The 26,901-nt window shown below is 35.1% G+C and overlaps 1 protein-coding gene and 1 long non-coding RNA gene across 29 annotated transcripts; one reads left to right on the top strand and one right to left on the bottom strand.

Moving 5' to 3' along the window:
* Nucleotides 1–393: 393 nt before the first annotated feature.
* Nucleotides 394–3,081, bottom strand: LOC114190215 (uncharacterized). 4 transcript variants are annotated; one of them, XR_003605778.2, is made up of 3 exons: nt 2,807–3,081; nt 2,287–2,709; nt 394–836 (listed from the first exon to the last, which is right to left on the bottom strand). It is a non-coding gene; the product is annotated as an uncharacterized LOC114190215 (long non-coding RNA). The 4 variants fall into 4 exon arrangements; XR_003605779.2 differs by having other exon boundaries at nt 2,287–2,635; nt 2,807–3,076; XR_014996507.1 differs by lacking the exon at nt 2,807–3,081 and adding an exon at nt 2,004–2,190 and having other exon boundaries at nt 394–1,191; nt 2,287–2,800.
* A 2,088-nt stretch (nt 3,082–5,169) lies between these two features.
* Nucleotides 5,170–19,891, top strand: LOC114192012 (protein SUPPRESSOR OF PPI1 LOCUS 2, chloroplastic-like). Of its 25 annotated transcripts, XM_085675346.1 has the most exons (21): nt 5,171–5,315; nt 5,442–5,668; nt 6,435–6,511; nt 6,662–6,889; nt 6,987–7,082; nt 7,404–7,476; nt 8,242–8,345; nt 9,120–9,183; nt 9,329–9,350; nt 10,316–10,402; nt 17,180–17,238; nt 17,362–17,419; nt 17,518–17,553; nt 17,650–17,794; nt 17,943–18,107; nt 18,247–18,317; nt 18,404–18,482; nt 18,574–18,689; nt 18,766–18,913; nt 19,202–19,271; nt 19,517–19,891. In XM_085675346.1, exons 10-21 carry the CDS (start codon nt 10,383–10,385, stop codon nt 19,672–19,674), a joined length of 1,125 nt encoding a protein of 374 aa, XP_085531472.1. In that variant the 5' UTR covers nt 5,171–5,315; nt 5,442–5,668; nt 6,435–6,511; nt 6,662–6,889; nt 6,987–7,082; nt 7,404–7,476; nt 8,242–8,345; nt 9,120–9,183; nt 9,329–9,350; nt 10,316–10,382; the 3' UTR covers nt 19,675–19,891. The 25 variants fall into 25 exon arrangements, with proteins under 25 accessions (XP_085531479.1, XP_085531472.1, XP_085531474.1 ...); XM_085675348.1 differs by lacking the exon at nt 6,435–6,511 and having other exon boundaries at nt 6,830–6,889; XM_085675347.1 differs by lacking the exon at nt 6,435–6,511.
* The last annotated feature ends 7,010 nt before the right edge of the window (nt 19,892–26,901 follow it).

The raw sequence follows: 26,901 nt of genomic DNA, 5'->3' as shown, positions 1-26,901 counted from the left end.
AAAATCTTTAACCTTTGCCTCTAACTCCAAGAACCTTCCTATCTCTCTAAACTCTCCTTAGGTCTCCTTTTGATGCTCTAAAAATTTGGTGCTCTAAAAATTCAGTACTAATAGCCACACGAATTTTCTCCCAATTCTTAACTAATTAACCCCTTCAATTAATTTTCAGCCAAAAAAAATTAATAAACTAATTAAAAACGAAAATAAAAGTTTACTGGTCATCAATTGGCATTAACACGTGAGTTTTTGCCCATAAAATCCCATAAATATACTACTCCTCTAACTCCCATAAAGTGTGGCTAGGTTCATGGACCATCCATCAACAAGCCATTACATATTTCCTGACATATTCACGCATATACATAAATATAATAACACATCACACGACCAATATGCAAAATAAAATAAATAATTAGAATATCACACTAATGACATATGCAAGATTCGAACTCAAGACTTTCCAACATAACCAAGTACTCTCAACAACTTGAGCTACCACTATTCTTTGTTATAATTTGACAAAATAGTTCTTTTAGATATACTTCTAATCCACAATTATTGTAAATAAATATTTACTTATTTATTTAATTTTTTGGGTCTTACATGTTGCAAGTGAAAGCAGTGGTCCACAGCTTTCAAGTGATTGAAATCGGAGAGAAAAATCTACATAACTATTGCATAGATTATGCATTCATTAGTAGAAATAAACCTTAGCTTCTGAAAAGGTCCAGGAATGGAAGATGAATCTGTTAAAGGACTGTTTAGTATTGGTAGCTTTGATATCTTGCTTGAGTTCTTCAGGCCCAAGTTAGGCCATACGAACCTACAAGAAATCCCTTAAGGAGAAATGAGACCATATGTTAAACACAGTATTTAGTAAGGAGTTCACAAAACAAAAATGTAACTACAATATACATTTATTTTTAAGAGATGCATTCCATCTTATTGCAAATGTATCACATCGTTTTACAAAATTTTGAATGCAAAAACTGCTACTAACTACTGATTGTATTGTTCATTCTTTATGTACCTTAACAACTAGGAAAAAGGGGGATTTAACTTCTAACAGTTCAAGCAGTTTATCCAATGCATCGTGGAACTCCTTTTCCATGAGAAATGAAAGAAATGAATTAATGAGGTTTCAACAAGAAAAACTGCTTCATGATATATAAGATGTTTTCATCATAAAACCTGTGTAATCAAAACCATATGCTAATATAAGATGGTTCTTAAAAAATATGCAGAAATTCAGAGGATAAAAGAACTTAAAATTGCTAAATACTCATTTTGGAGGACAAATAAAATCATTGACATATAATGCACATGGACAGCAATAATAAAATAAATATTTATAGCAATAATCAAATAAATATTATAGTACTATAGCATTACCAGGACAACAATACTATAGCATCAGTACTATTAATTGTAAACTTATAAGACAGCAAGATAAAATTAACAAGGGCACTATCGGGCTTAAGAGACCAGAAATTAAGCATCAAGTTCACATTTAAAACCTTACGAGATGCTCATAAGCAACTTCTTTTTCATCCACAGTAATCCATGAAATTTGAAATTTAGAATGCACATGCCGGAATAGTAGTATGATAAACAACGTGATAAAGTGTTAGGAAGCTTTAGCAATTTTTAAATAAGAAATACCACCCTGAACAATTGTACTAAATACCATTGCAGACTTGATAAAGTGTTAATTATCTTTACATTAAAGAATTAGTGAAGTGCTCAAACTAGATACTCAAAACACTTAAAACTTAACTATATTTAATCAATTCGATCATTCCAAGAACAAGAGCACGAGGTGCAGGACAGACAGATCTTCCTATACAAGAAGAATTCAAGCAAAGATTTTTTGTAGTGATTCAACAATGCTTCACTATCATCTCATATGCTCCTGTTTATAATTTTGAAAAACACTTACGATCCTTGTTGTGAACTTATAAGTGAAGTTAAAGGAAACACTTAATGAAAACAAAATAGCTAACCTGGATTCCCAAATAGCTAACATGGTTCGAACTTGGGCTTTCCAAACCAAAAGAGTTCATCTCTAAGTTAAATTGGTGAGGTTTCATATTTGGGCAACGATTTATTATTTCAACAGCCAACTTTACTACCAATGGATGCCAACTTTACTAGCACTGGATGCAAGTTAGTACCAATTATGAGGATCAACTAGAATGCAAGTCAATAAAAGGAAAATCATTAATGAAATGTAACAGCTAATATATGGTATGTGGAAAAGCCTTAGCAAAAAATAGCAGGACTTACTATTGCTGGAACGAAGGAAAGCTTCCTCTCTACATTAGCTTGACCTCCCACTAACCAGCACCCTTGTAATCCCGACGTAACCCAGCACCTCCGCAATCTACAGCGTCGTCACGGCTTTGTTAGTTCTCGCCTCAACATCCGCCCCCTTCTTCAACAACACCTCCGCCATGTTAGCATGCCCGCCTCAATCAGTCGTTGGATGTTCCTCACCTTCCCCCTCCTCGCCTGCGTTCACAGCCCGTCCCCGAGCCCCCGCGCGTCGAACACGCCCGCATGCCTGTTCTCCGCCGCCACGTCGTACGCAGTCCTGCCTGCGAAGTTCCTCACGTCCTTGTTCGCCCATTGGCGTCTGCGAAATTCGAAAGGAACTCCAGCTTGAGAAAGATAAATTAACCGAATCGAAGCCCGTGAAAGATACAATCCCTAAAGCGAAATAATTTGAATAGAAGAACCAGACGAAAATGATAAAAGAAATCCAAATGAAATAGAAAAGAAACCTAACTTTTTCATCGAAGCATACCAAATTAAATTCTCGCTTCAGCGACAATCTAAGCCTCGATAAAATAATAGCAGATGCAACAATGCAGCGCAGGTGTGGCTGTGCAGTAACAACAGTGAGAGAAAAAACTAAAAAAAGGATAGGGAATAAAAATTGCTAAAATTATAGTTTTTTAATTTTTTAATTTGATAGTAATTCAAGATTGTGAAAGGGATAGTTGAAGGGATAGAGAAAATGTGTAGATAGTAGAGTGTGAAAGTAGTAGTTGGAGAAGTGTATTTGTAGTTGAGAGTAGTTGTATTGGATGTTGTGTTAGTTGTTCTTGATGTTACAAAATGGTACGATACATGGGTATTTATAGTCCCATAGATTATTCTAGAAACTCCTAGCTAGAACTAATGCAAATACTTCTAGATTTTTCTACATAGTTGAATGTTCTTGATTTTTCTTTCTATCCTAGGCTTTTCTCCAATACTCTAGAAGTTTCTTTACATTTCAATAACTCTATCTTATATTTTTTTAGATTCTTCTAGAATTTGCATTATATTTTAATACTCCTCCTTGATGCAAATTCGGTAACTCCAAGCATAGCGCGTAGTAGTTCAAATCTTGGTCTTGGTAAGGCCTTTGTGAAGATATCTGCAATTTGATCTTCTGTCGGGCAGTACTCAAGTCGTATCTTCATATTTGTTTCCGCTTCTCTAATGAAGTGGTATTTAATTGCTATGTGTTTTGTTCTACTGTGATGTATTGGGTTCTTCGTCATTGCGATAGCTGATTTATTATCACAGTTGATTGTAGTAGGTCCACTTTGTTTCTCTCCCATATCTTTGAATATCTTTCGAAGCCATATAGCTTGACTTGTTGCTTCAGCAGCAGCCACATATTCTGCTTCAGCTGTTGATTGTGCAACAGTTGCTTGCTTCTTTGATGCCCAAGAGAATATTCCCAATCCAAGCGAGAAAGCATAGCCTGAGGTGCTCTTCATGTCATCTTTTGATCCTGCCCAATCACTATCGGTGTAGCCAATGATCCTTGAGTTAGTCATGGTTTTGTACCATATTCCAAACTCCTTTGTGCCTTGTAGATATCTTAAAATTCTTTTCCCTACTCCATAATGAATATGACTTGGCTTTTGCATAAATCTTGATAGAAGACTTGTGGCATACATAATGTCTGGTCTTGTGGTTGTGAGATATAAGAGACTTCCAATCAAACTTCTGTAGCGTGATGCATCTGTTTCTTGTGCTCCATCATCTATGAAGGATTATCTTGTTCCCTTTTAGAGTTATGAATATGGTGAAGTTGTTTAAGAAAGCTTTTTGAAAATTCTCACTGGACATTAAGATAGCATGCTATCTAGATGTGAAGGTTCATTTCTCAAGCTCATGTAAGGAAGAAGAGAGTTGGATTCAAGCTTAAACACACACGGTAATAACAACACTAAAGAGCAAAATGAAAGAAGAAACAATAAAAATGGAAAGCATAGAAGATGAAGAATGGAAGAAGCACGCCACTCATAGGGGGATCTAAGCCAACCAAGCCCTAGAGATGAGTGATGGTGCCGCCACTTGCAAGCAAGATAAGGCAAAGGTGAGTTCACTTCTAGGAAGGAGAGCTCACGAAAATTTAAAGGTTGAAACACAATAGTTTAGAAACAAAATGATCAACCCTTTTACAAGACAAGGAGCACCCTTTAAATAGGAGTTCATAGGGGTCCTTTAGCAAATACAAAAACATGAAAAAGGATTAACTAGCAAACCCTAAACCTAATGTGAGAGTGAGTCTTGGCCAAGTGAAGGAAGATGATTGGTGGAGGCATTCCCATGAGGATTTAGGCCAAAAGAGGAAGGAGACCAAGTGACCTTCTAAGGCATAAACCACAAAGGCAAAAGGAGACAAGGTACATGTCTACTTTTGCTTTTGCTTTATGCTTTTTGCTTTCCTCTCTCTTCCACTTCATCCAAGTGCTCCAATCACCAAGTGCCACCTAGCCATGCTCTACTTTCTCTTAATTACCTACAAAACAAGACAAACAAGGATTAGCATGTTGGTTTAAGTTAATCTAATCTTGGTCAAAGGTCAACTTTGGATCAAAGTCAACAAGTCAACCAAAATAAATCAACTAGAAACCAACTTAGGGAATTCAAACTAAAGTAATGCAAAACAAAGATAAAAGTAATGGAATAGAAGACACTACAAAAAACCTTGATTTTAGTAGAGGTTTTTTACTAGAGGTTTTAATAACCTCTGATAAAAGATATAGGTAGACAGGGTTTTCGAAACCCCTTATAAATATCTACGGTTTTTTTATTAAACCGCAGTAAAGTTTAAAATTTTAATTTTTCCCTCATTTTCCATCTTTATTTTCTTCTGTTTTTTTAACCTCCCTTTTCCCGTACGACTATTCGCTTATTCTATCTTCATTCCTCCTTATATCTTCAATATATCTTCAATCTCTAAGGAAGAATTTTTTTTTTTTCAAATTCCATTTCTCTGGTTCCTCTACTTAGGGTGGATCATCCAATTGGTACTTGTTTTTCCTCTTTCATTCTTGACTTTTTAACATTGCTCTTCACTCTCCCAATTTCTAAAACCCTAGGTCAATGGTTTACAATCCCCTGTCTTGTTCAACAAATTTGTTCTTATGTTTCAGAATTGTGTTTGCTCTAGTATCTGCTTCAGAAGATTGCAACTACTTTGCATGGGTTCGTTGTTGCTTCAGGGGTTCATGGCTAGTTTACTGGTGCTTCACAGTGACAACTGCTTCACTGGTTTTGTTTTTCGCTCAGTTTATAGTGGTTTCACGAGTTCACGGGGTAGTGCTTCTCTAGTTTGCTGGTGCTTCACGGGGGGCAACTGCTTCGCTGATTTTGTTGCTTCGTAAGTTGGTAGATTTTTCATATGTTTGTCCCTTTCTTCTTTCTCTCTTATATAATTGGATAGAGTCAACAATTCATTGAAAACAAATTAATAGCAGTAGTGATAGTGAATAAAATCTTACTAGCATATTATAAGCAAGCTAATTTATTAATTATATATGGTTTGTCACCATTATGCATCAAAGCAATTACTCATGAAATGTTGTGCATGGATGCCTCACAATTTCATGAGTGTTTACAAAGTTAGGGGATGACTGGTATGTATGTAAATAGCAGAAGGCTTATGCTATCTTCATTATGATTGCAAACCTCAAATCATTCATCGTGACATAAATTCTAACATATTACTTGATGAGGTGTTTCATGCTTATGTTTGAGACTTTGGCTTGGCAAAGTCGATTGATTTTTCTTTCTCAAAATCTATGTCTGTTGTGGCTGGTTCCTATGGCTACATTGCCTCAGGTAAGAAAATGTTCATTACACATAGGTGCAGTAATTATTGCAATTTTACTTGTCAAAGTACTTGAGTCCCATTTTAATCTTTTGTTGTAATTTACTTCATGATATTGGTTTTATTCAGATATGACAATGCTTTGAAGGGAGAAACATTATTAAAATGCAGGACACATAAAGTTTCTTTTGACTAACAATCGTAAAAGTTTCTTTGAATAGATAATACACCTTTTAAAAAAGTTCAAATGCAATTAGTATGGTTATTACTTTGCATTACATGACTTGATTTAGACATTGAGCTCATCAATTTTCAGAAGCCCATAATTCCCATTGATTTATACCGAGGCATTGGTGATTCACAACTTATAGGTTTGTCAGTTACTCAAGAGAGGTGCTCCTCAAACACAATCTTAACCTAAGTACATATCATCTTAGTTGTTCTAGATTACATTTTTATTATCATTAATCAAGATTATCTAACTTGCTTGTTATATCACATCTTGCCAATTTTAACGCTTGTTATGCCTTCCATACTTTTCAGGGTCTTTCCTGTCTTTGTAATTGGTGTTGGGCTTAGCACATTTGACAAAGCATCCCTTAGCATTTTTAATTTCTAATTTTGAACTTTGGGGCACTATCTATTTCTTCAACTTAAAAGCCTCTGTTCTTATCTCTTCTAACACTATTTTGCATGCTTGCATAATTGCAGGTCCATTATTATGTGCAATCTCATATTCAAATTAATGTATATTGTGATTGTGTAATATTGGTGGGCATTTCACTTTGAAATCCTCTTAGATTCTTAAATTTTTATTAACCTGCTAATTTAGCTTCTGCCTTTTTGTTTGTTTTGACTATGCTTGTAGCCTTCTGCATCAAAGAAGCATTGACATCCTATTACCACATGTATAAAAGTTTTGGATATGATTTGTCTAAAGTTGTCAGCCCTGAATCAGATCAAGGTACTTTCTAATTCATACAGATACCTTGTCATCAAAATGAATACAGATAAAGGTACATCAAAATGCATAAAAACTTTCCAGGGTCTTATTATATCGTTGAGTTGTCTTTCATGTTGATGTAGTTGTTAACTATAATATCATCCATTGATGATCTGAACTACTCTGAGAAAACAAATACTTATTACATTGTAAATGCCCTATACTATTTTCACCCTATTGAAAGGTATTCCTTCTGACTTTCTTTTCTGTATGATAGTTTTGTTCATTATATTAGTTTAAGTTATGCACCTAGCGATAATGCTTAACATTTTGCATTGGCAGGTTGAGAAGCCACTTCCGCGAGAGAACAAGAAGAAAAGGCTTGCCGGGATGTGGGTGAGATGAATTGTTGAAGGTAAAATGGTTGTTTTTATTTTGTTGTAGAGATGCTAAATTGGAAATTTTATCCCCAGATAAGAGAGAGTAGCACATGCCTATGAATGAGAATCTTTGTTGTATTTCTAATCAATTCTTTGTATGTTCTTTTAATATCTACAGGCAAGCTCCTATATTTTATATTTTATATTATATTTTATCTAATATAGTTTGAATTTTAATATCTAATATATTATATTATATTGTTGGATACATGGATGTGATATCTGTATTCCTTAGAAATCTGTGATAAACTTGTGATGAAAATAATTTCATTTTTATTTTCCTCTTGAACAAGCATTTTATTTTAGTCAAAATATTTGAATTGTGTCATGTTTTTAATAAAAGTAAGAGTGCTAAGACATCACTATCAAAATGTTGCATGTGATAATTACTACGTTTTCTTCTACATGGTAAATGTTGTTATGTTTTATGATTGCCATTAGTATTTTAGGATCACTAAACCAGCTAGTTTCCTATGTGTACAAATATTTTTAAATTCAGGTGAAACAAAAACATATAACTCAGAATCTGAAGTGTGCAGATTTAAATATAAAAAGAATTGGTTTGAAGTTACAAAAAATTTGTATATTTTTTTAAATCTGAAATCAATACATATTTATGAAACTTTCACCTGGCTAATCTCGTTATAGAAGTATTTCTCAACTCTAATAAAATTACTTTTGAAGGTCTTTCTATTTTATTTCTATTTTTTAGTTGATTGTATTTATTTAACTATCAACAGCTTTAGAGAAGCCCTGGATCTTGTTAAGGAGGCCATTAGCAGAATTGGTTATAATGACAAAATAAAAATAGCTCTTGATGTTGCTGCTATAAATTTTTGCATAGGTAAGTATAAGTTTCTATCTTTTTTACTTTTAGATTCTTGAGAAGATAGAATTTGGTGATCCTTGCTTACATGAATATTGCATATTATTATTATTTGACTGTTGCAGCAGTGCTTTGCTAACTTTTTTACTGTGTAGTTTACTTTCTAAGAGATGTAAAACCAACAATGTTATCTCCAAATAATACTTCAATCATGGCTATAATTCCAATTAGGGATATGCCATTTTCAACTTGGATTCTGAATCTTGTTATACACGTATTACATGACCCGATATGTGATAATTGTTTTTTATTTGGATATATATATATATGTATATATATATATGTATATATATATATATGTATATATATATATATGTATGTATATATATATACATATATATATATATGTATATATATATACATATATATATATGTATATATATATATGTATATATATATGTATATATATATATATATGTATATATATATATATATATATATATATATATATATATATATATATATATATATATAATCTCTATCTTCAATGTGTGATGTTTTCCTTAGCTTTTTTATATTTTTGTGATGAACTAAATTAGTTACTAAAAGAATTATATTTTAAAAATGATATCCACATTGTTTTCTTACACCAAGTTAATGCATTATTGATAAGGATAATAATAGACTAGTCTGGTTCCAACCACACTAATGGCACAAAGTTACATCGTTGCTAGTTTATAAGACTCTTTAATCAACTATGTTGTAAATTTCTTTCTTTCAATCTTTTTTTAGTCAACTCTCATGTTTCTGGAAAAGTGACTGGAGTGAATGAAAGCTTAGTAGCTCTCCAGCTTTGGTGAGTTTTAAAAGATATTTGTGTTGAGTTTATGTGCATTAACTATTTTACCTTGGTTAGACTTTGAAGCAGAGGATTTTGTTTCACTTAGATATTCTTTCTCATTCATTTAACTTTTTCTTTTGTATTATTCATCTTGTTGTAGGTAGCATTCATTGGAAATTACAGTGAGTACTTTGGTATAACAACTGGTGTTGATGTTGTGGTTTACTAGATGCTGGCTAATGATCTCATTCATGAACTCTTCCTAGCTCTTTCATGGCCTTCCCAAATATAATTGCAGATATGATCATCATGATTGAAAATGAAAAAGCATGATCATCATGATTGATACCGCATTAGAATAATGTTATTAATTTTTTGTTATGTCTATTTTTCTGATTTAAAACAAATAACATTGTAATGAGTTGGTAATTTTAACTTTTAATTTGACTTTCTGATTTAACTTTCTATTTAGTTCTTAACTGTTAAATGAATAGCATAAAATAGGAGAAAAGTCTCCATATTTTTAGAGAAGAAAATAAAGCAAAAAATATCTCCAAAAATTGTTGGATATAGTATTTTATCTAATATAATTTGACTTTTTGTTCTACTGCAGTCATTTGTTGGATACATGGATGTGATATCTTTATTCCTTAGAAATATGTGATAAACTTGTGATGAAAATATCTCCAAAAATTGTTGGATATAGTATTTTATCTAATATAATTTGACTTTTTGTTCTACTGCAGTCATTTGTTGGATACATGGATGTGATATCTCTATTCCTTAGAAATATGTGATAAACTTGTGATGAAAATAATTTCATTTTTATTTTCATCTTAAACTAGCATTTTATTTTAGTCAACATGTTTGAACTGCGGCATGTTTTTAATAAAAGTGAGAATGTTAAGGCATCACTATATTGTTTGCGAAAATGATGGATATGATAATTACTATGTTTTTTCTACATGGTAAATGTTGCTATGTTTTATGATTGCTATCTAAAATTTTAAATCTTATTTGATCTTTGTTAGTTTTATTACATTATCAAATTTTATATATGTCAATTTTTTTAACTTGAAAGATTGTTTACTGAGTGTAAAGGTCAGGAAAGAGATTATTTTTTACTTCTGTTATATTAACTTTGCAGATAAGCAAGGCAATAGCTGGAGCAGACTGTAAAGACTTGATGAGGAAACTTCCAAAATTTGTGTACGATGAAGAAAAAGCTTTGGAGGTCAGCAAATTTCCATGTGGTTACCCTTTACTTGAAAGTTGAATTAGCTACCTACATACTTAAGAATCACTACCAAAAATCTATTTTTTATTAGCGATTATTTGGGAGTATATTTCATGCTGTGGCGAACTAGACGTTGATTTGCAGTTAATACCATTGTTGTCACTTGATATAGTTAATTTGGCTCCATCAAATAGCAAAACTAAATATCTCTCTAATGCTATTAGTTGCTTTGATCCTCTAATGCTAACATTCCAGCAACGAAATATTGAGAGCCAACATAAATTTGATGAAGAAGCCAATTGCTTCATTCCACTTTTGAAGTTCCTTTATGTTTTGCAAGATGAAATACTTTACAAATTTGTTTCAGCATCTAAGCTAATTTTGAGGGCCAGTCATTTGATTATAAAATACAGTTATACTGTAACCTCATTGAGGACCATGTTTTATTTATCAGGTTGCTTGGTTCTAATTGTAGCAAATAATTATATAGTAATGGAGAAATATTTTAACTATATACTGGAAATTATTGTGGTTGAAAAAATATATACAAATGTATAAATGATAAATCATGGTAGTTAATGGAGGTTTTGAAAACCCATGGTAGTTAACGGAGGTTTTGAAAACCCATGGTAATTAATTGAGGTTTTGAAAACCCATGGTAGTTAGCGGAGGTTTTGAAAACCCATGGTAGTTAGCGGAGGTTTTAAAACCCACGAAAGTTAACAAAGGTTTCAAAAAACCCCAACAATTGATTAGTCTTTCCTGGGGTTCAAAAAAACCCCGGCTAACACATTCTCCAGGGATGGTTTAGCGGGGGAAACTATAATCCCGGGTAAATGACTTAACGAAGGTTTTAACCCTAGGTAATAAAAAAAATAACCTCCGTTAATATTTGTTTTTTTTGTAGTGAGACTCCCCTCTAGACATGCTTCTAGTGATCCTTCTTGATGGAGCTTTTAAGGAGGTGGTCATGCCTTCATCAATCTTTTTGTAGTTTCTCATTTACCACCAATGGAGTAGCGACAGCTTTACAATCATACATCTTGAACTTCTTCAATAGGGCTTCAATATATTTCTTTTGAGAGATAAATATGTCGTCTTCTTGTTGTTTCACCTCTATACTGAGGAAATAGTTCATCAACCCAAGGTCGGTCATCTCAAATGTCTTCATCATGTCTTCTTTAAATTCTTTCATCATCTCCAAATTGTTTCCTGTATAGATAAGATCATCGACATATAAGGAGACAATGAGGTGATACTGACCTTGTGCTTTAATATATAGTGTTGGCTCACTTTTGCTCCTCCTAAATCCTTGATCGATGAAGTATTGATCAATCTTGCTATACCATGCTCGAGGAGCTTGCTTCAAGCCGTATAAGGCTTTTTTTAGTCTTAGTACTTTGCCTTCATTGCCTTTATTGATGAAGCCTTGAGGTTGTTCAACATAAATCTCTTCTTCGAGCACTCCATTTAGGAAGGCTGATTTGACATCTAGTTGATAGATGTTCCATCCTTTTTGTGCTGCTAGGGCTATTAGAGCTCTTATTGTATCTAGTCGTGCGACTGGAGCAAATGTCTCATTGTAGTCGATTCCTGGTTGTTGTGAGTATCCTTTTGCGACCAATCTGGCCTTGTGCTTTTGTATAGTTCCATCAGGATTGAGCTTTGTTTTATATACCCATTTCACTCCAATGATGTCTTTTCCTTGAGGACAGTTTACGAGCTCCCAAGTGTTATTCTTCTCAATCATTTTAACCTCTTCTTCCATAGCCTTGACCCATATTTCTTGCTTTGATGCTTCCTCATAGCAGTTAGGCTCAATCATGGCCATATTGCAGGTTTCGTATATGTCTACCAAAGATCTTACTCGTCTTGGAGTGGACTCTAGTGAAGAATCTTCTAATGGAGGTGGAGAAGGCGTACCTGAACCTTCTGCCTCTTCTTGAATTTCTTCTTGATATTGTTGCACTGGAACTAAAGTGGTGTTTTTAACAACTTTTTCTTCTTCCCAATTCCAAGAAGCATTTTCATCAATTTCAACATCTCGACTAATGACGAGCTTTTTTGTTTGTAGGTTGTAAACTCGATAGCCTTTTGATTGTGTGCTATATCCCAAGAATATTCCTCATATAGTCTTGTCTTCAAGCTTGTGCCTCCTTTGATCAGGAACATGTATGTAGCAGATAGATCCAAATACTCGTAGGTGTTTGGCTGATGGCTTTCTTCCACTCCAAGCTTCAATAGGAGTCTTGTCTTTGACTGCCTTAGTTGGACATCTGTTTAAAATGTAAACTGTAGTGTAGACTGCTTCAGCCCAAAAAGTGTTAGGCATACCTTTCTCTTTTAGCATTGATCTTGCCATCTCCATGACTGTGCGATTTTTTCTTTCTGATACACCATTTTGTTGTGGAGTATATGCGACTGTGAGTTGTCTCTCTATGCCTTCATCTTCGCAGAATTTGTCAAACTCGCGAGATGTATACTCCTTTCCACGATCACTTCTAAGTACTTTTATTTGTTTTCCACTTTGCTTCTCAACAAGGGCCTTGAATTTCTTGAATATTCCAAAGACTTCTGACTTTGCCTTTAAGAAATAAACCCATGTCATTCTAGAGAAGTCATCAATGAAGAGGATGAAGTACCTGTTGTTGTGATGTGAAGGCGTCCTCATTGGTCCACAAACATCAGTATGGATCAACTCTAGTAAGTCTTTAGCTCTCCATGCTTTGTCGGTCGAGAATGGTAATCGATGTTGTTTACCAAAGAGACATCCTTCGCATGATTCATTATTCTCTTTTAAGCATGGAAGATCTCTCATCATGTTTTTCTTATATAGAAGCTTTAAGGCATATGTGTTGAAGTGACCAAATCTCCTATGCCAAAGCCACGAGTCATCAACTTCTGCCTTCATGGCAATATTAGTTCCAGATTTGAAGCTTATGGGAAAGCTTCTATTTCTCTTCTCCATTTTTACTTGGCCAATTTCTGTCTTTCTACTGTCATAAATTTTGCATGTATCTTTCTCAAAGTGGAGAGAATATCCATTCTCCATCATTTGACCAATACTTAAAAGATTTTCTTTAAGATTGGGAACCAATAAAACATCCTTGATGAATTTCATACCTTTCTTTGTCTCCACCATGACAGTTCCTTTGCCTTGAGACTCCACTGTGGTACCGTTTCCTAGTCGAACTTTGACATTGACAGATTTATCAATGTCTTTGAAGATGCTTTGATCTTTGGCCATGTGATTGCTGCATCCACTATCCAAGTACCAACTTTCTCCTCCGTTAGGAGATTCTTGATTGGCATAAAATAAGCGTTGCTTCTGATTATGTTCTTCAGCAAAGTTTGCTTGATGCTTATTTTTATTACGACAATACTTCTCTACGTGGCCAAATTTCTTGCAATATTGACATTGAGGTTTTCCATGATGCCAACAATCTTTTTCCATGTGACTTGTCTTTTTACATATGCCACATGGGGGATATTTTCCTTGACGAGTCATAGGGAAGCTTCTAGAATTTTCTTTATTTCTAGAAATTTCTCCTCTACTTTTATTTCCTTTATATTCTTTATTCTGAGACCGTAATTTTAGTTTTGATTGAAAGGCATTTTCGACTGAGTCTTCTTCATGCCTTTTCAATCTTTGTTCATAAGCTTCAAGAGAGCCCATTAGTTGTGTTACTGACAATGTGGCCAAATCTTTTGTTTGTTCAATCGCAGTTGCGATTGCATCATATTTTTGGGGAATAGAAATTAAAATTTTCTCAACGATTTTTTTGTCAAGAATAGTTTCCCTATAGGCTCTCATCTGACTAACTATTTTCTTTATTCTAGAATAGTAGTCTTTAATGGTCTCAAATTCTTTCATTCTTATTAATTCAAACTCTCATCTTAGAGAATGAAGTTTAACATTGCGTACCTCATCACTTCCTTGAAACTCTTCTTGTATTGTGCTCCAAGCTTGCTTTGCGTTTGTGGCACCTATTATTCTCGGAAAGATTGTGTCATCAACTGCTTGTTGAAGAGCAAATAAAGCTCTTGAATCCTTCTGTTTGTTTTCCTTCAACTCCTTCTTCTGAGCTGCAGTAAGAGCGGAAGTGTCTTCTAGAATAGTGAATCCCTCTTCTATAATGTCCCATAAATCTTGGGAGCGAAAGAATGTCTTCATTTTGACACTCCAAAAATCATAATTTTCTCCTGTGAAAATAGGTACTGGAATTGATGATGTTTGATTGGTAGTGGCCATAGGTTGAGAAAATATTTTGGAAGTAGTATAGAATGAAGTTCTAATTTTTTTGAAGTAGTTGAAAAGTTTATCTACGCCCAGTAGATGACCGAACGTAGCTCTGGTACCACTGATAGTAATTCAAGGTTGTGAAAGGGATAGTTGAAGGGATAGAGAAAATGTGTAGATAGTAGAGTGTGAAAGTAGTAGTTGGAGAAGTGTATTTGTAGTTGAGAGTAGTTGTATTGGATGTTGTGTTAGTTGTTCTTGATGTTACAAAATGGTAGGATACATGGGTATTTATAGTCCCATAGATTATTCTAGAAACTCCTAGCTAGAACTAATGCAAATACTTCTAGATTTTTCTACATAGTTGAATGTTCTTGATTTTTCTTTCTATCCTAGGCTTTTCTCCAATACTCTAGAAGTTTCTTTACATTTCAATAACTCTATCTTATATTTTTTTAGATTCTTCTAGAATTTGCATTATATTTTAATATAATTATTAAAATATTTAAAATTTAGGATTTAATATATTTTTTATCCAACAAGTTTGACATTTGAAATTAGTGTATTCTTGAAGTTTTGATCTAATTTAATCCTCAAACTTAAAAAATACATGAAAAATTTAATCTTTTTAATCAAATCTGGTTAAGTTTATCTAATGTTGGAATGTCGTTTCATAATACTTGACACATTTTCGCTTCAATGTTAACTCAATTATTATTATAAAACGCATTCAAAACGTCAAATAAACTTAACTAGATTTGGTTAACATGATTAAATTCACGCATTTTTTAAGTTATGTGTCTCAAACGTGTTTCATAATAATATTTGAGTTAACGTTGAGCGAAAATATGTTAGATGGTGTAAATGACTTAAATACTATCATGAAACGCACTTAAAACGTCAAATAAATTTAACAAAGTTTGGTTAAAAGTGTCCCAACCACACCACAAACTAGGAATAGCCACACACCACACGAGTATACGGCCATTAGCAATACTCTGGGTCGCATACTCCATGCTGAAGACTCCCTTATATAGTATGCGGCCATCAACAATCCTTTTGATTGCATACTCCATGTTGAATACTTCCTTATGCAATATGCGGCCATTAGTAATCCTCTAGGCCGCATACTCCGTGTTGAAGACTCCCCTATATAGTATGTGGCTATTAGCAATCCTTTGGACCACATACTCTGTACTAAAACCCACTTTAGTGAAGTGCGCAACCATCAGCATCCTTCTTAAGCCGCCTACTTCGCACTAAAGAGCCCTTAGAATAAGCAGCCTATATCCAACCATAATCACTCAGATGGTTAGGCGGACAAGAAGTATCCAGTCGCTCAGATCCACATGGCCGCATACCGGATACTTCACACTCAAGACAGCCCCACTAACGCTTACCAGGAACTTCTGAGGGACCTCTTGGTAATTTTATACATTCCAGGTAGGATCCATAGGTAAAAAGGTATAAATAACACACTATTTTATGCATTGATTACGTATTAAAATATTTCCTGAATCCCTGACATCACCACTGCTAACTTAAGCATCAGAGTGTCTTTTGCAGGCACCCCTACGTCATCACCGGAGCTTCATCGGAGTAACAAGGCATCCATTCGTCAACCCAGCACCAGAGCAACCTAGCAGACTTGCGGAGTACAACTTGGTCCCCTAAGAACAAAAAGTATTAATTCACGCATTTTAAAACATTTTTAAAGTTACGTCAGATAAACTTAACAAAATTTAGTTAAAAAGATTGAATTCATGCACTTTTAAAGTTTGAGTACTAAATTAGATCAAAATTTCAAGAATGAACTAATTCTAAATTCCAATCAACCTTAACAAACCAAAATCATATTTAAACGTAAATTTTATTAAATTGTATACATTTACCGAGTTTTGAAAGAAACCTAAACTAATTATTTGGAGGTTTTGAAAACCTATACTAATTTTTAGAGATTTAACACTAAACTTTCAGAATTTAAAGGAGGTTTTAAAAACCTCATTTAGTTAAATCTATTGCTAAGGTTATATCCACGTCCGGTAAATTTTTTTAGTAGTTATAATAAGACGTTTACTTATTTAGTTTATTATGAATTTCAATTTTTTAATTTAAGATATTAAAATTTTAAATTCAAAAAATAGAAAATGACTCAAACTATACATGTCTTTTATCTGTAATTTAACTGTATTTTTTGCATATGCTTTTTCAAAGAAGTAAACATATGAAAAATATTTCTAATCAGTATTAGGTACTGAAGGTATTATTAGTGATTTATTTATAATATAAGTTATACAATTATATAACAGGAAAACATCATACTCTATATCCTCTGAACCACTTTTTAACGAGGTAAAGAAACACGAGGAAGCAAAGGGTGACCAAACTTGTCATCTATGTCAGACAAAGAATGTCAAAGATAGAAAGCATGGAACCTCCACCTTTTCGAACTTATTATATGTATAATGTACACGTTGCAGCCAAATTACGAAATTCTGATTTCATCTTCACTGTTTCCTCATCAATTGTGGCAGTTGTTTGAACGAGGACTCAGAAGAAATGGGAGCAAACAAAAGTGTCCACGTCGGAAGATGTTCGATTTTCTTCAAACTTACTGTTTTCTTATTTGTCATTTTCTTTCAGTATCTAGTTGGTTAACATTGCATATCATTAAATATTAATGTACCAAGTAATTCATGCATTTTGTGCATGGCAGCAAAGCTAGACGTTGGAGTTGATTTCACTAGAAGACTGTATAATTCTCACATGCAAAGGTTTTTGTCCATTCTATAATCAAACTAAGAATGTTGATGAATTTTTTTTTATATATATGAAATATTATTTTTCTATTGTCTGATGGTTTCATGAACAGGCTGTCTAGAGGTCTGGTTTCTATGGCTACTGGCAGGTACACAGTTTGGCTTGGTTTTTAAATTTTGTACTCACATCAACTAGGTAGTGTATATATATATATAACCAAGCATTTCAATTTCTTTGATTGCAGCCTTGGCTTAAAGCAGCCTGGTCTAATTTATTACAGTGATTTGCTAGATATGTCGTGGCACAAGGGGCTGCATGATTCAGACCTATTGCTCACGTATAGGTACCATAGACCTCGAGATATTGGTCCCCCCTCCCTCACCATTAAGGTTTGTACTTGTTGATTTTCTTTTTCATAATTAATTAATCTTTTCTATAAATTAAATAATTTTTTCATAATATAAGATTTGTACTTTCAAATCTTGAGGTGATTTCTTTACACCGTAACACAATCCCATTGAAGTTTTTTCTTTATAGCATTCAGTTTCACCTGAGGTAAGAATCCATGGAATTCCCACGAACAATTTTCGCCATTCCCAAAGTCAAGGTGTAAGATTGTCCAAGTTATCGATTGGGTTTGATTATGTTGACCCTTCTGAATCTGGTTCGACCAAAGGCAAAGCAACATGTGTATACTTTAAGGTTGGAGGAGTTAGTTAATATTGGTTTTCATTCATTCCTATTCTTACCTTGCAATATCGTATCATGCATGCGTTTCTCTAACGTAGAGAATATTCTGTCATTTTTGTTGGGTTTGAACAATGATATATATAATACGCAGCGTTTTCACTTTTCACATGATGGAGGCCGCTCTATAAGTACAGACCGAGATGGTTTTCAACTGACTCGCAGGTTGCTGAGATTTGTTGTTTCAGTCCTCACAAAATTTACCTGTTTCAATAATTTTGACTTACCACGTCTTCTTAAATTCCTCGTAGTGGAACTCCATCTGATAACGTGATAGTGGTTAGTCAAGAATCTCGATTTGAAGATGAAAAGGATAACGGTTTTACTAATGTAAGTAATTGGTTATCAAACTGAGAAATGAAATCTTCCTTATTTGTGTGCAAGTTACATCTTTATTATAACTGCTTGTTTTTGTATTCAGTTTAGTGTGCAAATGGAACTAGGAACTGCAATTTCACAAAACTTGTTGACCTACTATCGGTTTGAAGTTACCGCTGCAAGAGGAATCAAACTTGGACCAGCATTGTTCTTCTCACGGTGAGTTCTTTTTCCACGTTCAGTATATGCATTCCTTCGCACTAGGTAACCTGCATCAGTTTTTATATTGTGACAGGATGAGTAGTGGAACAGTTAAGGGATCCTTTGCTCCATATCAAGCATTTGCAGTCGGTGGACCCAGTAGTGTGAGAGGCTATGGTGAAGGTGCCATTGGTGTTGGACAATCATGTCTGCTATCCACAACTGAATTGTCAATCCCATTGGTATAACATTCATTGCTAGGCTTCTGTCACAGATAATATTATACCTGTGAATTTTTTTTTTCTTCCTTATACCTTTCATTATAAATCGATTTTGCAATAGTGAGATAGGTTTAAAATTTGCTTCTTATAATATTTTAAGATGAAATTTTCTTGCTCCAAGTTTTACCTTAATTGACAAGAAACATTTTTTCATAGTACTTTGTTATATAAGATCATCCTTACTCATTTCTAACCATTTCTACCGATTATTGTTTGCTGATCGATCATCTTTTTTTACTCTATTTGCAGAGCAAGAAACTAACAGGTGTTATCTTCCTGGACTGTGGGTCTGACCTGTGGAGTGGTGATAAAGTTCCAAGTGAGTTTCCTTTAGTAATTCTTAAAACCATTCTCCAAGTTTATCTCTACAAAAGTTTGGCCACATTAAACCATGTTAGCATTCTAAGTAGCCTTTTGTTCTGTTTTGACCATTAGTCCCTTTTCATATTCTATCTCCAAACAACAAAGATTGTATTCTTAACTCTATTGTCTGTTAATTAAGTTAATCTTTTTCTTCTCCCTAAGGTTGTAGTAATATGTTAGTTGTTGCGTTTATAATTGCAGATAATCCAGGAGAGAGACATGGTAAGCCAGGATTTGGGTTTGGAATTGGGGGTGGCATGCGATTCAAAACCCCCTTGGCTCAGATACATGTTGATTATGCCATTAATGCCTTTCAAAAAGGAACTGCATATTTCGGAATTAGAGATCTGCTTCTATGAAAGCTCACACTGCTTAATGTGGCCAAATTTTTTAGGCTTCTTCATTTCTTTAATTTGAATATGAAAGGTGAGTGATATAAATAGTGGTGTGTAAATCGGTTTAAACAATTGGTGAACCGGTTTGAGTTAAAAATATTCAGTTTTTCTTTTAACTTGTAACTACAATAATTTTATTATTTTTCATATTTTTTTAATTATAATTATTTATTATATCTAATGATGTAAGTTGGGAATTTGACTTTGAAAAAGTCTAGGATGTTTTTGAATTTTTTAATGTTTAAATTATCTATTTGTCTCATTATATAAATTGATATTTTAATTTTTAATTATCATATTTGTAATTATATTTGGTAAAATAAAATAGTTAAAGAACTTGTTGTCCCATTATAATTACATTAGTTCAATTAACCAATTATAATAAATATATAAAATAAATTGAAAGAATAAAACAAAACATGTCGGACACTATAAAGAAAAAGTTAAAGTTATTGTGCGGAATATTTTATTTCAATTTGTAGGGATTTTACCCTTTGCAAACTAATTTGAGGGGGCTTTTTCGCCACACACTTTTTGCAGAGGTTTTTCTAAATCTATATATTGGTGACTATTATTTTGTAAATGTTTGAAACCTCCTTTATTTGCACCTATTTTATTGTAGGGATTTAGAACCTCCATTTTTTACAGTTTTTAATTTTGTAGGGGTTACTACCCTCTTCAATTTGGCGATTATATTGTAAGGTTTTAAACCTCTCTTGTTTGTATTATTTATTTTGTGGGTTTATTACTTTATTTTGCTTGCCTTATTTCTAATCTTCTAAATACAATAATTTGTTAGTAATTAGAAACTCATGTTCATGGCAATGTATGTTATCATTTGAGGTGCTTATATTTTTTTGTCAACAATATTTATTTGCAAACTTCCTACAAATTCTTAAATTGTGACAAAAGACATGACAAACTTTACTAAAGTGCTCAAATATATATAATTAAAACATTTCATTCTCAAAATCACCATAGCAACATAAAAGTAATTTAAACTGGAATGTAGTTACAACTTAATCCATAATTCCTCAAAATTCATAATAGACTAAATATAGCTTCATCCTAAAAACACCATAAGCATACAAAATGTTGCTAGCAGTAAATGATCTACTTGTACACAAAGGAGATTCAAGCTCATTGATGAACCCCTAACCCCTACCAAGGATGGAGGTATATGCTTAGGGAGGTTAAGCATCTTTAGAAAGGGAAGTTTCTTCACCTTCTTTTAATTTAGTTTTATGCTAAGTTTTTCCTAAGTTGACTTGTTGACTTGGACTAAGGTTGACTTGTTGACCATAGTTGACTTGACCTAAAGTTAACATGCTAATCCTTGTTGCATTATGGTAATTAGGAGTGGATTAACACTAATGGAGTGAGGCTAGGTGGTGCATTTGGTGATGTGGAGAAGAGAGGAAAGCATAAAGCATCTTTTACCATGGTTGTCTTCCCTTGGCTTGGACAAAATTAATGAGAGAATGCCACCTTGTCTACTCCACTTTTGTCATCTTATGAATTAGGTTTAACCTTGTTTCTAAAAGTTTGGGTTTCTTATTTATAAACACGCCCTTGTACACTTTTGTCTTTGCATAAAGACCCCTAGAACTCATCTATATAAGGGGTGCTCATTGTCTTGTAAAAGGGTTGATCAATTGAAAATATAGACCTTATATTGTGTCAACAGTGTGAGTTCTCCTCCTTAGGAGTGAAACTTCATTGCTTTATCTTGAGCAAGCTCAAGTGGCGGCACAACACCACTCCTCTTCTAAGGTTGGTTAGCCTTATGCCCCCCCTTAAGTGGTGTGCATTACAATACTAGTTTACCATTTCATGTCTTTTCATCTTGTCCATTTCTTTGATGTTTCAATTCGGCTTTTATGTTCTAATGGTTACTTTGTTTTTTTTTTCCTTCTTGAATCCATCTCTTCCTTCTCTAGAACCTCTTGAAGTGAACCTTCACAATAGAAGGCTTGCTATCTTAATGTCTAATGAAAATCTTCACTAGGTCTTCTTAACAATCTCAACATCATATTTGAAAAACATAAAATGAACCATCATTATCCTACATCACTAGTTTGTTGAAATGATAAAAGAAATATACTCATGAAATATACAGGAAAAAACAACAATTGAATTAAAAAAATGGAATACTTGTTTCCAAACAAATTCTAATCTACTCACCTTGAAATATTTTAATTCACCTAGACTTATGGTTGTTGAAGTTTAGATATAAAGATATGACGATCACCTAGTTTCATAAATTTTTTCCCAATAATTGAGAAACAAATAATCAAACAACATAAGAATAAACAAATGACATACACCTACCATGGAAGGCAACAAGATGAATTTGCATTATTAATTATAGTTGGCCTCACTGATCAATAAACTGCCTGTCGTCGTCGATGATGATTGTGTGGGGTATACCATAACGATAAATAATGGTTTTCCACACGAATTGTTGTACTTGCTTGGCTGTGATGGTGGCGAGGGGCTCGACCTCAATCCATTTTGAAAAATAGTCGATGCCTACTAGGAGGAATTTTACTTGGCCTTTTCTTGGTGGGAATGGTCCAATAATGTCCATTCCCCATTTAGAGAATGGCCATGGGGAGGATATGTGGTGTAACTCTTCCTGATGTAGGTGCGTTTTGGGGCTATGTTTCTGGCACGGGAGGCATTTTCTAGTGTAGGCGATGCAGTCTTCTTGGATGGTTGGCCAATAGTATCCTGCCCGCAGTATTCTTGCTACCATGGTCTTGGGGCTGGAGTGGTAGCTGCAAACCCCTTGGTGTATCTCCTGCATAACATAGTCGACTTTTTCCTTTGTGATGCACTTTAGAAGTGGGGTGTTGAATCCTCTTCTGAAGAGTTCTCCCCCACCAGGGTGTAACATGCTACCTTTCGCATCCATCCTTTTTCTTCGCTGTCAAGGACGACTCGTGCTCTAGGTATCGGATGAAAGGTTCCATCCATGTCCCGTCTGTTCGATTAGCACGTTGCTTGGTCCTTCGAGTACTACTCCTGCTCCTGCCCCTTGTGGGTTGGACGAACCATCGACGTGCATGGTCCACCAAGTTTCTTCTGGGTTGCGTAGTCCTGTAAATCATTGGCAAAATCTGCCAGACATTGTGCCTTAATTGCGCCTTGTGGTTCATATCGAATGTTAAATTATGACAACTCAATTGACCATGTTGACAGTCTGCAGGATTTTTTGGATGGGGCAGTTTGTGCGGACAATCACCTCGTGATTCTGGAAATAAGGGCGTAACCGCCTTACCACTGTTATGAGTGACATGACTACTTTTTCTAATACTTGATATCGCGTTTCTAGATCTTGTAATACGCGGCTGACAAGTAGATTTGCTGCTGCCGACCGTTGGTCTCTTGGACTATTGCGACATTGACAACTGCGACAGAGGCCGAGATGTAGACAATCAGAAGGACGCTTGGATCTGGCTTGCTCAAAATAAGTGGTGTAGTGAGTAGTTGTTTCAACTAATCGAATTTTTGCTAGCATGTGTCACTCTAGGCGAACTTGGCCGATTTCTTGAGCAGCTTAATCATAGGTCATGTTTTTTCGACGAGCTTAGGGAGGAATCGTGATATGGCCGTCAATCTTCCTATTAGGCGCTGGACTTCTTTGATGTTGGTTGGACTTCTCATGTTGATAATCGCGTGACATTTCTCCAGGTTGGCTTTAATGCCCCGGTGAGTGAGCATGAAACCCAGGAATATGCCGCCATTAACGCCAAAAGTACATTTCTCTGGGTTCAGTCTCAGGTTGTAAGCTCGGATCGCATTGAAAATTGCCATGAAATCCGACGGGTGCTGTGATGGGTCAAAGGATTTTACCACGATGTCGTCCACATATACATCGACGCTTTTGCTTAACAAGGGTGCGAAAACCCTGTCCATCAGCCTTTGGTACGTGACTCCAGCGTTTTTCAGGCCGAAGGGCATGACTTTGTAATGTAGGTTGGCCTCCTTTGTGATGAAGGCGGTTTTCAGCTTATCCTCTTCAGCCATGGGTATCTGGTTGTACCCAGAATATGCATCTAGGAAGCTTAGGGTTGTGTGGCTTGTTGTGCCATCAACGAGGCGGTCAATACTTGGCAAGGGGTAGGCGTCCCGAGGGCAGGCTTTGTTGAGGTTAGTGTAGTCGACGAACATGCGCCATTTCCCGTTTGGTTTCTTAACTGGGACAACATTGGCTAGCCATGTTGTGTACCGCGCCTCAGCCACGAAGCCAACTTTTTTCAGCATTTTCGCCTCTGCCTTGGCTGCTTGTCTGCATTCTTCCCCAAGTTTCCGCTTCTTCTGGGAAACAAGCTTGGCTTCCCTAAAGACGGATAGCCTATGTGATGCGACTCTGGGGTGGACTCCAGGAAGGTCCGCTACTGTCCATGCGAATAAGTCTGCATTGTCGGAAAGTACTTTCTCCAATTGTCGCTCCTCTTCGGCTTGAAGATATGTTCCTATCTACAAGGAATGGTCTTACTGTGCCCGAGAACTATCGGGTTTCCCCTACTGGTTCCATTCTAGATTCAGAGTTAATCTTGGGTTCTAACTCTTCTCCAGCTAAGTTCACGCCTTCGGTGGCGACTTCCATGTTGTGCGTCATCATGGGGGGTGTGGTAGGTTTAGGCTAGCCATATAGCATTCCCTCGCTGCTCTTTGATCTCCATGTATCGTGAGGATGTCTCTAGATGGTGATGGGAATTTCATAGCCAAGTGGAGGGGTGGAAACTATCGCACCTAGGGCATTTAGTGAGGGGCACCCTAACAGCACGTTATAGGAAGTGTGAGCATCTACGACCAAGTATCATATCAATATGGTTCGGACCCCCCTTCCTTCTCCGAAGGTTGTGTGCAAGTCGATGTAGCCTATGGTTGGGACCCTTTCACTAGCAAAATCGTATATTGGTTCATCGTACGGGGCCAGATCATCCTGGGATATTTGAAGCTTTTGTAGGGTCTTCTAGTATAAGATGTCGATCAAGCTTCCCTGGTCGACCAACACCTTTTTAACCGTGAAGCTTTGTATCTCTACTGTTATCACCACAGGGTCATCTTGGTTGGGGTCGAAGCTCGTGAAGTCGGAGTCAGTGAAGGTTATGGGGGGCATCCTCCTTGGTGGTCTACTGGTCACGCTTTGTACTGACTGAATGGCTCTCAGGTGTCTCTTTCTTGAGGAGGACGAGCGACCTCCCCCTGCGAATCCCCCGGAGATGGTGTGGATAGTTCCCCTCAAGGGGGGTCTATCGTCGGGCCTCCTTTCCTGGTGTTGTTGTGGACCCCTTTGTTCCACGTTTTGGTTCCTCACAAGCTCCCTTCTTGCTTCTCGGCGCTCTGGTCTCCTTTCGTTTCTTCGTTCGTGTCAACACCCAATTTCGTCCGGGCAAATAATGTTGTTTTTAAAAAATATATAAAAAATATAAAAAATAAAAAATAAAATATATATAAAATAAAATAACAATAATAAAAATAAAATAAAATAATATATATATATATATATATATATATATATATATATATATATTCAAAAATAAGTGTTATATAAAAAAAAAAAAGATAAAAAATAATAAATTGTTAAAAAAATAATAATAATAAATAAAAGTTAAATAATACAAGATTTTTAATTTATGTTTTCAAACGTTAAGTAAGATAATCTTTTTGTTTATATATATATATATATATATATATATATATATATATATAAAATTAAAAAATATATTTTTGTTTTTTATTAATTAATAAATTCAGAAATTAAAAATTAAAAATAAAAATTGTGGATTGGAGGGAACAGTTTTTTTTTTCTTCTATCCCAACTTCTTCCAACTGCTGCCCACCCCATCTGCTAATGAAGTTAACACAAGAACTAGGGGGTTACAACACAGACACGTAAAAAAATTTTCATCATAAAAATATTCTCGGCATTTTTTTTGGCACCATGGCTATGCAACTTTTTTATTGAAATCATTGAATTCGGAGTTGCAACATAAGAGAACCAATTGGTAAACCAACAATTTTTGGAATCAAAAGCAGAATTGCAAAAGAGGTACGCATTTTCTATCTTCAAATCTTTTTTTGTGTTATATGATGATCTAAGTTGGGAGCATGGCGATTGATTATATACCAGTAAAAGAAGTCCCAATTGAAATGAATATCACATCACCAAAACTCTTCTCTGTCTTCTGTTTTCATACAATGGCAAAGCAATTAACAATGAAATAAAAAGGATTTAGATTGCCGCTATAAAATAGGATTGTGGTAGTGAGCATTAGGGGAAACATTGGAGGTAGTTTGAGTTGGTATTGGAATAACTTGGGGTTCAGTTCCGGAGAAATGAAGTCCTTGTGCGAGAGAAAAGACTGTCGAAATGGCTCTGTTCCGACGCTGACGGTGGCAGTGACGGCAAATTTACGGTAGTCTTGATGGCCCGAAGAAAACGCGAGTAGTGGAGACAGTGCGACGGTTTTTCGCGATCATGAGTGGTGTAGTGGCGAGCAACGCCGTGCCGACGTTGCCAAAAACTGAGAGTGGTCGCCGTCACCGTTGACGGCTTTGCCACGAGCATGATTGCGTTTTGAATGGTGGCCGCATTTGATGGTATGGTAGTGTAGGGATGGAGGCGAAAATCTATAGCTGCCGTTACTGTTGGTGGTGGCGCAACGATTGCCGCCGGTGGTCTAGGTCGTGAGTTAGTGCGGCAGTGGTATTTCGTGGAAAGGAAGAAGATGAAGTAAGGGTTAGGTCATTTGTGTTGTGCGTTTTGTTAATTAAGGGTAGCAAATTTAACCTTTTTTTCATGCACCTCCATAATTTAATTCACGCACCCCCTCTTCTTTTATTAAAGTTAGCATATTTAAGTTTTTACTTCAGGCACCACCATAGTTAATTCGCGCACCCCCTCTTCTTTTATTAAAGTTAGCAGATTTAAGTTTTTACTTCATGCACCACTATAATTCATTCACGCACCACCTCTGTTTTAATTAAGGTTAGCATATTTAAGTTGTTTCTTCACGCACCTCTAGATTTCAGTTTATGCACCCTTGCTTTTAATATTGGATTTTGTTTATTTATTTGCTTCATGCACTCCCCAATGTAATAACCCCACACCCCTTTCATTAAGTTTTAGTTTACTTGTACATGCGTTTTCACTAAGCACACACCCATTTCCTTTAT

The sequence above is a fragment of the Vigna unguiculata genome, chromosome 7, assembly GCF_037176805.1.
Source record: "Vigna unguiculata cultivar grain cowpea cultivar isolate G323 ecotype 2 chromosome 7, ASM3717680v1, whole genome shotgun sequence".
Taxonomy (NCBI): domain Eukaryota; kingdom Viridiplantae; phylum Streptophyta; class Magnoliopsida; order Fabales; family Fabaceae; genus Vigna; species Vigna unguiculata.
The sequence above is the reverse complement of the archived record's forward strand: the minus strand, read 5'-3'. Positions and strand labels throughout refer to the sequence as shown.